The following is a 12099-nucleotide window of genomic DNA, read 5'->3' on the forward strand; positions in this document are numbered from 1 at the left end:
AGCTGTTCCTGTTAGTTCTGCCATGTTACTGAAAAAGAGAATAGTTGTCTGTAATAGTGGCCATGTAAACTATGATTCAGTTTGCTTCTGAGATATAATTCACTGCTAAGTTAGACTCATGTGCATGTGTGTATCTACATATGCATATGTTTTGTTTTTGGTTTTTTTTACTATCAGAGTACAAGTCAGTTGATGACTGTGAGGAGTTGGTCATCAATGCTGCAACAACAATCAACAATTTATCCTTCTACAAAGTGAAGAGTTCTGCTGTTCAAGACAAGAAGCTACACATTGCTGAAAGTAAGGACTTTTAAACTAGTACTTTTTGCATAGCTTTTTGAAAGTGGAAGTTATTCATGATATATTTTGACACTACAGAAAATAAAGACACGGATAGTGTTTTGTGGTGTCATATTGCAGGAATATAAAGTTCATAGGGCTAAGTTCTTCCCATAATGATTTCTCATTCTTTTGGAACATAATTCTATGACTTGTGTGAAAGTACTTAGGTTGTTGACAAACCCCCTTCTTTTCTTCCCCAAAGGAATTTGCCATATTGTTTTCTGTTTAGCAATTTTTGCTAGACTTGTTCAAAATCCATATGCCTGAGCCAAAATAATCATGTTGCTTTTTACTTCTAATCAGAGTATGGTAAGAAAGTTTTTTTTTCTTCTTAGTACATTCTAGACCTGCAAAATCTGATTTACATCTGTTTCTGGCTTATAAATTCATTGGAGTATAGGAGTTGTGTGAGTGTGATTCTCTCCCCTCTGACAGCATGGACAATAGTCATATTTTAGTGATGTGTAGGAACTGCATCTGTGTTCTGGGACTCATTGTGTTAATGTTATACAAAAGGTAGAGAGTCTATGTCTTGCATACCTTTCTCTCTAAAAAGACAATACATGGGGGAGGGATGGAGCCTGAAGTTCACACAACAGGTAGAAAGAGGAGTAGGAAAAAATATTCTGGCTGTCAGCCTGGTGCCCTGACTGGTAGACGTCATATTCTCTCTAGGTAACACTTCTGCTGTTCTGTCACGAGTCATTTTATCACCTATAAGCCAGCTGTCTCTTACGGCTAGTTGGAGAAATGTGGAAACAAATGACTTCTCTGCCTGTCCCATTAGCTCTTGCTATCCTGTTTTTATTGTTAGTATGTGGAACAAGTCCCATCATCTTTCCTCTGCCTGAACTGAGGAGAGAGAAAACCTTTTGATGAAGGACCAGCAGGCTTTCTCCTCCAGGAGACATTTTGAGAATACTTACTGTTTGATACAAGTGGTGGATCCCAAAGACAAAAAATAATCATTTCAGATGCCTCTTTAAGACAAGTTCAAGGCATGCTCAGTAACATTCAAAGTCGGAAGTCATGGGAACGAAGCCAACCTCTTTTCTGTACTTTTTTTTCTCTCACTTTTCTGTGGTAGAAGGGTTAAGGGTTGACTGATTTGAGTCCTTTATATGATGGACTCATTTCAGTGGTTCACTTCATACTCATAGAAGACTGATAAATGTAACTTCTGTAACATCGCTCCTTTGCTGTGCACCAAAAACCTACATGGTGGTAGCTCTTCCTAGGAAATGCTGAAGGTCTCATTCTCTCTGCTGAAGTTACATGCTAATCACATGTGAAACTGCTAAGCAGGAAAGCAGCAAGCAAGTAAATGCTTCAGACCAGGGGCAATATTAAGTAGCTGCTCAGAGAAAATGTGTTTGCTTGTTGTAGCAGCACTGAGAGAAAATAGAGCTAATGTCAGAAAATAATTTGAGTTTTACGGGACATCCCACCATAAGACCATCTGTTCAGGATCTAAATCAATTCTCTTGTATATTACAACATTTTTTTCTTCTTTGTCTTCCTGGATTTTCACATGAGCCCACTCAAAACTATAGCAAAACTGGCTCCCATTACAACTGTGCTTAGGCTATCTTCATAACTCCTCATTTGTTCCTTTGCATTTAGCCCCATCTTGGAATTCTTTGTCTCATCTTCAAAGCCCTACACAATTTAGCTCTTGTTCTACCATCAGCTTACCCCCTTCACTGCAACCAGACAGATAGATAACTCTTCCCATTTATTACATTTATTGCTGTCGCTGCTTGCATTCTGATATTTACTGACAAAAAGCCAAGCACGTTTGTGATACACGAATAATTGTTTTCATTTCATTTCTCTGCAAACCAATAGTGCTTTTAAAGCTGTTAATGAGCAACAATATGGATGGAGTTGTGGAGGCTGTCAGAGTCTTTGGCAATCTTTCCCAGTATCATGAGATCTGTGACTTCATCATACAGAAGAAGAGTGAGTTACTTTTGCATTTGTAGGAGTCCTGTTTTTAAATGTCCATAGTTCTAAAAAGGAGAGACTGTTAATAAGCTGTCTTAGTTAAAGGGTAAAAGCAATCTTCTCTGATGTTTTGCACATTAGGCAAATGTTAGAATCCAATAGTAGTCATTATAAGCACCATTTTATTTCAATTTCATTAAAATGGAAATACTGCAGTAGGAAAAATGTGCCATGGTGTGCCTTCACAAACGTAAATACTACAAAAACTCTGTTTTTCCTGAGGAATGTAATTTTGAAATTTCCCTTCACTCCTTCAATTTCTCAAGTCCTACAGGTTGGTAGTGATATGATACGATATGATATAAAATGAGAATCCAAATTAATTCTCATTTAGGTTCATAATCACAATGTTTTTTATTCCCATGTTCAACAGCTTGTTAGCGCTTTGTAACATGCATTTAAGATGTTTGACTACCTCAACAAAGAGGCCTCTTATTTGCCTCTGGGTGAAGTAGGATACAAGTCTTCTCAAGTCCTTTTGCTTTGGGTGTTTAAAGAGCTTTGGGAAAAATGGCAACTCCTTGCTATCCACAGAAGGTGTGTCATAGGTTTAATTAAACACCAATTCACTGTACATTGTTTGTATCTACCTGTCAGTACTCAGTGAGGTGATATGCCACAATACACAACCCCGTCTTTCAAGGGTGGACATATCGCCACTTTTGCAGGTATCTGCAAAGGGAGAACTGACACTTAGTAGCTGGTTGCTGATGAGCTGTCTCAGTCAAAGAACTGAATTTTCCACCTTGGGGAGACTGTGGTGTCGGTGCACCGAGCTCAGGAAGAGCTGAGAAGCTGCCTTCCATTAGGCAAGACTGACTCCCTCGCTGGGGTTGCCTTCCACTGTCTACCGAGTTCAGCATCAGCAAGTGCTGCGAGGTGCTGCACGTCCAGTGTCTGCTTCTTGCCTGTCTCCCGCAGGAGCCCCAGGCTGCAGCAGTGCCAGCTGGACTTGGTGCAGTCTAGAGCAACCCTGCCACTCACGGGGGTAAAAACTTCCCTCTCTCATGCCAAATGCCAAATCCTAGCAGTTTCTGCTGACTGTCCAATTGAAAGGAGGGTGATACTTTTAAGAAAAAAGCTGTAGTTCAGTTCGGTGAACTTAACTTTTTCTGACTGGATTTTCACATTACTTTGGTGTATTTTTATAACTAGAATTTTTTATGTGTTGCTTTGAAGAAAGCTGGTGTTCAGCGTGATATAATAATGACTGTTAGTCTGGCTCATATGCCTATTCTACAAATGTCACAGTAACATGCTACAAGGTTAAATTTTTGGGTAGGGTATCCTGCATTTGATTGTTTTCTAATTATAAATGTTTAATAAGTATGTTGTAATGCCACTTGTATGATAAGTTCATCTTCCCAGTAATACTGTTTCCTTTACAATCCAGTATACAAGTTCATGATTGCTTTACTTGATGCCAAGAACCAAGATGTCTGTTTTTCTGCCTGTGGAGTTCTGCTCAATCTCACAGTAGATAAGAACAAACGAGCTCTTCTGATGGAAGAAGGAGGAATTGGAAAGTAAGTTCCTGATTATGCTTATGAAAAAGGCAAGTTCCAGTAGTTTGGCCAAAGAGTTTCAATCAGATTCTTTTTTATTGGAACCAATAATTTGTAATAAGGATACATACTTAACAGATATTCAGCATCTAATGTTCTTAAAGAAAAAGCCTTTCATATTCTTTCCTATGTTTTTTGCAAAAGCATTACAGTGGTTTAGCCTACTGTAGAGCCAAGAACCGTTGAATAATTTCCCAAAGATCCTCCTGATACATACAGCAGAGGAGAGTACCATACAACAAAGCAACTAAGGCATGGCTTTGCAATAGTTGCTTATGCTTGACTTAACTGGATCCTATGTGGGCTACAGTTAATAGGCACCATTAATGTGTATCTGTTGTAAGTGTGTGCTTCAAGAACTATGATACCCCACATGGTCTCTTGCAATTTTTTTAACTACTTAGTATTGCAGGGAGAACTATCTGATGTAGCTGTGCTCGGCAGAGAATAAATAGCTCCTGAGACTTCTCTCTCCGAGAGTTCAAGTTTAAGGCACTTATACTGTAAGTGGTATTATATCTTGAAAAACCACTGTGGATGCAACACTTGTGGCTTTGATGTTCAGATAATAGCGGATCCAGCTTAATTGGAGCAACGTGAAAGATCATGTTCCTATGTTTCTAAAGCAGTTGATACAACCCACATTTATGAAACAATATGCCTAACTTTGAAATGCTTTCCTGTTCATACATCATATAATTACTTTTTTATACAATGTAAACAATGCGTAGTCTGCTCATCCTTCCTTCTCATGTTCTAGTTAATGTACAAAATATAAAGCTGAAAAAGAAGAATAAAAATAAGTTATAGGCAAATTGAATAAGAAATGTGAGAAATTTCTATTATATAGAATTTCTATTATATAGAATATCGACTATTCTGTAGAATATAGAATCATATAGAATATAGAATTTTCTATACTCTCTCTGAAAATTTGTGAAGAATGAAGGAAAACCAGTAACAGTATGGAATAAATCTAGAGAATTTGGAAGTGATTGTTAAGGAGGTCATCCTGACTGCCAAACCAGCTCTGTGGATTTTTGGAAATGAGGTTACTGTACCAATATATAGTGGCCCTAATAAAACATGGAATTAGTCTCATCAGAGAGTTAAACTTCAAAAAATTAGGGCAAGTTTTTCTGGCTTTTCATTAGATGCCTCCCGGTCTTCCACAATGACTGCCTTCAGAGAGGAGAGAAAAAACAAACCTCTTTTTGGTTGCTTTTCAATTACTGCTATTTTCAGCCATACCCGAATGTAAGAGTTATCCCATGTTCCCTTTACTAATCACCAGATTATAAATCTCACAGTGAAGTAGGGAAGTGAGGGAAAGAAGTTGGGGAAGAGAACAGCAGTGAAGGATTGCTGTTAAGAGAGGTCACTAGAGGCAGCAGGTGAAAAACAATGTTTACTTCTGCTGCCACAGGACCTGTGAACACTGCTGTTTGCAGTTCTGGATAGCTACTGTGTGTAAGCTGGTGCAGGCAGAAAAGTTATAGCTTAATTTCAGAGTCCTGCTTTTGATCTAACCTGCATTTGGTATCTGCCAGGAAGTGAGATTAGAAGAAAGGTCAAGAATCTAATGGCCTTTAATAAAACTGGCATTTCTGAGAGGAGTCCATTTGGAGTGCAGGCTGAGGAAATACAAGAAGGGGCGAGATCTGCAAAATAGTCAGACTTCACGGAATGTAAGAGGTAATTCTGTGAGTCATGGAAGTAGCGAATTCCTTTGGATTTGTCTTCTGGTCAGATCCTCTGATGTGTAATAAGCTGGACGTTCTGACTGAAGCTTTTTCTGCATTCATACCATCTTTTCCAGATGAATTTGTGGTGCCTGATAAGGTTTGTCTCGCATTGCAATCTCTGCTCTAGTGGTAGCCACAGATTTGGGACAGTCACAGATTGTCATGAAATTCATTGGAATCTTAGTGTCTTTGAGATCGTTACATTTGTGACGTATGTGATTGAAATTGGTCAGTTGGGTTAAAAAGTTACAGGGGATGGACAGATGCAGGCAGGCATACGCACATATGTGTAGACAAAAGGTGTGTTCCCATCCTTAAAGAACGAGACTAAATGAAAAGGGGGAAGCTACTGAGGAAGAAAGTAGCGTCTTAAGTTTATTAGTGTAGAATTTTCTTGCAACTTTCTTGGAGTCTGCATATATTTCTAGACTGCCTAGATTTTGAAGGGCTCAGGAGAAAACCACGTGGAGCAAAACACTGTTTTTGTTTGGTACTGACAGGTTAGTTGACTGTTTACAAGACTTTGGGCCGGCTGACTGGCAGCTGGCTTGTTTGATATGCAAAACCTTGTGGAACTACAGTGAAAACATCACAAGTGCGGCCTCATGCTTTGGAGAAGATACCGACACGTTACTGGTGCTGCTCACATCACTCTTAGGTGAGATTCATAATCTTGGTCTCTTTTCCTTAATAAGAGAAATAGAAGGAGCAAAATCAAAGCAGTATTAGTTTGGGTGGGAAGTCTGTCATGCAGCTTTAAGTGGTTGGCTGGTATAGACTATCCAGCAACACAGGGGTCTATTGCCATTCAGCACATTCCCTCAGATCTTACAGATTGCCAAGGTGGAATTGGCTGCTGTCACTCCCCACTCTAGTTTGTCTAGTTAGCATGCCACTAATGCTTTTCACCAGCTGCCCTTTTGTCTGCTCGAGCCAACTATCCCGTAGACCTTCAGCGCAAAACATACTTTTCACTGGATGTGGGCCCTTCTGGCATCAAAGGTCATTGCAGGTATTGACAGAAGCGGGGGCTCAGCTGTGATGCTCCTGGCTACTGCACAGCACACACCGGGCAGTCTGGGAAATATGGCTTTTCCCCTTAGTCAGAGGGCTCTGTGGTGCAACAGGCTGAGCTTGCTGCTTGTGACAAGAGTCCCTTGGCTGCCCTTCTTTTCTCACCACGATCTCCTTGTGGGCAAGGACATCATCCTGACAATTTCTCATCTACTCCCTAAAGCTAGGGAGAGTGTGCTCCTCCACAAAGACAGGCCGGAAGGTGTCGACAAGTGCATGTTAAGACCCTGATTCGCTTACCCAGTTGGATCTTTTCATCTGCACATTTATGTTTGCTTCAAATTTTATAGAGTTTAATTGCTGTGTAATAGTCCTATAGTCACTATATTTAATTATCCTCCTTTATTTTATGAGCACTGCTTTGGTTATGATTTTATTTTGGGTAGGTCATTTGCAATTATCTTTTTAAAAACATCTTTAAAATGTAAATGAAATTGAAGCAAACCTTAACTAATTTTGATTTGGTTTTAATTGGAAATTTACTAAAGATATATGCTTGCTGTGGAGAAGGCTGCATGTTAGTCAGACCCAGATAGAAAGTGAGATCCTTGTGGTCTCTTTTGTTTTTAGACAATCAGAAAAGTGGGTGGATTTGTGAGGATTTTTTTCCAGTTACAGCAGAATTACTGTTATTCATTGTTGTAATCATTCCTTGCATTACATTCCTTGCTATGATAGAGCATATCTTAATGTGGGCAGTAATTCCATCTATTTATCTGAAAATACTTAGTGTTTCAAGATCATTAGTGCACTTTTTAACATTCTGCAACAGAACTGCAAACTTTACAGCCACAATCATGCTTGAATTTTCTGGCATGCAGCAATGAATATATATATCTTTGTTTTGGAAAATTCTTACTTATTTTTTCCTCTGCATTTAACATTGCTTATTCCAGCAATTAATTTGACTGCAGAGTCCAGACTGGGTAGTAACTGCAACTCTCATTAACTAGTACAGCTTTCGTGAACTAGAATTTCATGTACAATTGCAATTGCAGTTACAATTGCAATTGTAATGCAACTGTAATGACAATTAATTAAAAATAGGTCAGAATTAAATCAGAAGGCTAGTCTTTCTTCACACTGTAGTCAGAAGAGTAGCTGTAGAAAAAGCACATCCTATTCACTGGATCTGGTTTCTCTGTGTGTTAAGAGCCAACAAATTTTAGTAATAGCAGCTGGTTAATATTGTCCTACATCTTCCTCCTCCCATTGTATCCAGTAACAACCTTGAACTGTCTTTGCTCCGATTCTATCATTCAGGAAGCAGGAGGCAACTGCTGACAGTCAGTGGACTGTACTTAAGCATCAGCACGCCTTCAGGAAGCAGAAAAAGTGGAGCATGGCACAGCAGATACGTCACTTCACCTGCTGTGCTTGGCCTCCTCCCCTTTATTTTTCTTTCCCCTACCTGGCACAAGATGACAGAAGATATGAGGGAGCCAAAAGGGAGTGGAAATAGCCTGAAAAGATGTTGGGCCAGAGAAAGGCTGGACAAAAGGCACCATTTGTTTCTCTTTTTCCCTGCCTGATCCCAGCAGCCTGAGACGCAGTGGCCCTGCTTTCCCATGGCACTGTCATTTGCCTTCTTTCAGCTGCTCTTGAGTCTCATGTCACTTTATTGGCTCAGAGCTCCTGGAGGCTGGTGTTTCCAGGCCCCTGGCAGCAGCTTTGCCTTGCCCTGGTCCCTCAGGAGTAGCAGTGGAGATGAGCCTCTGTCTTGAGAACATTCTTCTGTTTGGTCCTTCAGTGAAATCTCCTTTCTCTCTCTGTTTTTCCAGACCTTTCTTCTGCTCACCTTTACCTCCATTATGAATTTGAGGAGGTTATTTTGGAATCTCAGTACATGTGAACTCTTACGTGGCATGATACTAGCTTCAAGGGCTGCTGGCCCCTGTCTTATTTGAGTTATAGAAATGGGTAGCCCTTGCAGACTAGAGTCTGTAGTCTAGTTTTCAGCTTCCCCTATAGCATTCAGACGCAGTGTGCTTGTGTTGTTCCTGGGCTTGCAGCCAGTTCATATGCTGTTTGGCCAGTACCCAATTTTGCTAGTTTTGAGGAGGGTCGTGGGAAAATTAAATTATCTGAGGATGCACAGCTTGCATGTGGGATGCTGATCCTCGCTGATCCCCAGTGTTACTCTCATTCTGCTTTGGGAGATTTACTGTTTTGGTTCAACACTTCAGCTTTTGAACTGGTTCTGACCCTTGTTCTTGTAGGCTGGAATTCCCGACCTCACTGATTCCACAAACATTCAATCAACTTCTAGGGGCACAGCTGTCTACTAAGAGGGAGAAATGTCTCTTGCTCTGTGTTAGAAGATAGTTAATTTGGGTAGGAAAATAATTTCAGGAGTAGGCAAAGCAATTCTGCCGGAGAACAAAAACCATAATCCCTTATCTTCCTCTTCAGGGTCTCTCACTTCCCTGCAGCTGAGATTCATTTTACATATGTTAGGCTACTGTGCCATGGATAGGACAAGAGCTAATGGGCACAAGTTGCAATAAGAAAAATTCCAATTAAGTATTAGGAAAAGAAGTTCCCACCGTGGCAGGGTCAAGCACTGGAACAGGCTGTCCAGACAGGTTGTGGAATCTCCATCCTCAGAGATGTTCAGTACTCAACAGTATATGGACCAGAGCAACCTGATCTACAGTGGCTCTGCTCCAGAGGTCCTGTCCAACCTAAATTATCCTATGATACTATCAAATATAGATCTGATGTCTGAGGCTGGGTTTTATCTCTGATTACAGGTTTTTTCCCTGCAGAGATAGGACATGTCTTCCTTCATGAAAGAATTTTTTTTTTTCCCCTCTTTATTTTATTACAGAAAGCCTCTAAATGTCATCTTCTCTTTAGGCAGAACCCCTTTCGGAATCTACCTCACGATCAGCATCTCTTTAATTTTGGTAATTTAGAAACACTGTAGAGACATATAAGTCAGGTGTTGTTGGCAGTTACTGGTAACTTTCTATGAAATGGAGCCCATCTCCATGCAAGAGTAATGTCGTCTCTTCCTTTATAGCTGTTGCAGCTCAGGCCATATGCTCTGCATAGGCACCTTGGCATTCTTTTAAATGTGAATAGCTGCTGTTTGAGCATCCCTTTTCTACACAAAGTTTGACTCAAAGTGTGGGTAACTGAAGTTTCTCTTCAGCTCCAAGTTGTCTCTTACCTGCTGTGAATGTGCAGTAAGCTCCCTTACAGAGTTACTTATTTAACAGAGTGTGAATCTGGTGCTCTTTTGTAGTCTAGGGCAAAGATAAGTCACACTGCCCATGGGGTGCAGGATTGTATCTTCATTTTAGGTCTGCTTATGGCCTAAAGGCTGTCAAATATCCTTCTGTTAAACTGCATGAAAACATTTGTTCAGCATTATCAGTTGTGTTTGTAGATTGCTGATTCAGGAGCATGCTTCTGGTTGCAGACTGATTTCTTTTTTCTGTAAGTTTGTTTCTTTGCCATATCCAATGCCAGGCAAAATGGAGGGGGAATAACAAGTCATGACTTGCTTTCATTTCTAACATTACTTGTCTCTATTAAGAGTGTCCTATTATTAGAGAAGGTTGTGAGAAAGGGAGGGCATTAGTAATATAGTAACCAGCGTGGTTTGTATTCTTTAAGTATGATAGTAGATACAGTTTGAAAGTGTCTTCATGAACCAGATTAGCAAAGCAATTTGTGACAGGAAAAACATAGTTATACTTAGATGAATACGATTACTTACATTAGCAAACCTGTGCTGTGAGTAATGTTAAAACCTGAGTAGTTTCCAGGCTGACAGTCACAGTAAATGCTTGATCTCAGAGACACAGTTTAGCTGCACCTGTGAGGTGTAAGAATAATAGAGCCTGCAATACCCTTTTTACTGTTTTACTGACCTTAAAATTCTTTATTTTCAATTAAAGCTAAGTCCCTCAGACAGTGATGCTTAGTTAAACATGGAGTTGTTTTTAAGCCATAAACACACACAATGTTTAAGTTGAATGTGCTGTAGTCAAAAAACACAAGGTTGGGTATATTTTTATTCAGAATTTATGATGATATTTTCCTTGATTACAGATGAAGAGCTAGCGTTGGATTACAGCCTCGACAGAGATTTAAGGGACTACCACAAACTATATTGGGAAAGGGAGTTCAAACCTGTGGCAGAAAAACTGCTTGACAGAATTCAAAGCCATCACTCCTTTCTTCCAACTGTGACGATTACTCCATTTTAATTAGTCCTTTTTTTTTTTTTTTTTGTGGTGTAGATTGTACAGCTTTATATTTCTAATATACCTGTACGTTGCCATTGGTAAGCACGTTGGAGAACATGGGAAGTTAATTTTTAAAAAGTCAGTAAAGCCTGGTATTTATATACTGGATACTATCTTTTGAGAAGCTTGTATGAAATTTTTGCATGTGTAATTACTTTTTACAGTATATTTGAGCTGATCAAGCAGCTGTTCAGTGTGATCTGTCTATTAATTGCATAGTTTCTTGGCTGGGAAAATGAAACAAAACTATTTGCTGAACTTTTCATTTTTAAAAGGTAAATTACCACTGAGTACCTGGACCTCTGTGGTACCAAAAATGCTGTGCACTATAAAAGAACATTACATGACAGGAGCCGCATCTTACCCACAGACTTTGACACACTTTCACTTTATATGAAATTCTGTGACAGAATAACCCAAATGCTATTGGAGCATTCTGCTGTGCTATATCATAAGCTTCACTCGTCAGATTGAATGCTGTCAGTGGTCAGGGGGAGAGTTGCTCCCTTTTCCTTTGGAGATCCCCTTTCTTTACCTGATACTGTGTGGCTAGGATATCCCAGCTCCTGCCTTGGCGCTTGTGGGATATAGGTCCAGCTGTGCTGGAAAGAGACTTTTCCGAATTGGGACTTCACATCTTAAGGCAAAACACCCATATCCCTGACGTAAGAGAAGATTTTAGCTAGTCTGGTGTGTTCTTCTTTCGGTTGTTCCCCCATTGCCAGGAGCCACCTGTGTGCCTGTAATGCTGAGACCGTCTTGGGCAGCCGTCTCCCCTGGGCTTGTGTTTCCATCCACGGGGCAAAAAAAGGCTCTACATCCTTCACATTCCTTCTGACTGCTGCAGGCTCGTTTATTGCTTACTTTTCATCCTTTCAGTGTGTAGAAGTCCCTGCGTTTACCCCATGGATTAGCTCAGCAGGTGCATCACTGGCCTCAAGCGTTAACAGTCCAATTAGCCACAGAAAGCTTTACAGACCTGACCCATTTCTCTCTCTTCAGACCTCAGATTACTAAGCATAAAGCACTGCGCAGGGGCTGCCGGGCTTCTGGCTCTGATCCTGAGGGTCAGCAGCCTCGCACTGCTGTGTGCGCCAGGAGAGCAAG

The 12099-nt window shown here is 40.3% G+C and overlaps 1 protein-coding gene across 1 annotated transcript in view; it reads left to right on the forward strand.

Annotated features, from left to right (window-relative positions):
• Positions 1-10953, forward strand: part of ARMC2 (armadillo repeat containing 2) — a gene marked incomplete at its 5' end in the record, with an annotated part of 26946 nt that extends 15993 nt beyond the window's left edge. Inside the window, 5 exons of the mRNA XM_009584787.1 lie at positions 178-300; positions 2191-2304; positions 3743-3875; positions 6160-6317; positions 10796-10953. Of these exons, the coding sequence (XP_009583082.1) occupies positions 178-300; positions 2191-2304; positions 3743-3875; positions 6160-6317; positions 10796-10953 (686 nt within the window). The remainder of the gene's footprint in view (positions 1-177; positions 301-2190; positions 2305-3742; positions 3876-6159; positions 6318-10795) is intronic.
• Positions 10954-12099: the final 1146 nt, after the last annotated feature.

The sequence above is a fragment of the Fulmarus glacialis genome, unplaced genomic scaffold, assembly GCF_000690835.1.
Source record: "Fulmarus glacialis isolate BGI_N327 unplaced genomic scaffold, ASM69083v1 scaffold40019, whole genome shotgun sequence".
Classification (NCBI taxonomy): Eukaryota; Metazoa; Chordata; class Aves; order Procellariiformes; family Procellariidae; genus Fulmarus; species Fulmarus glacialis.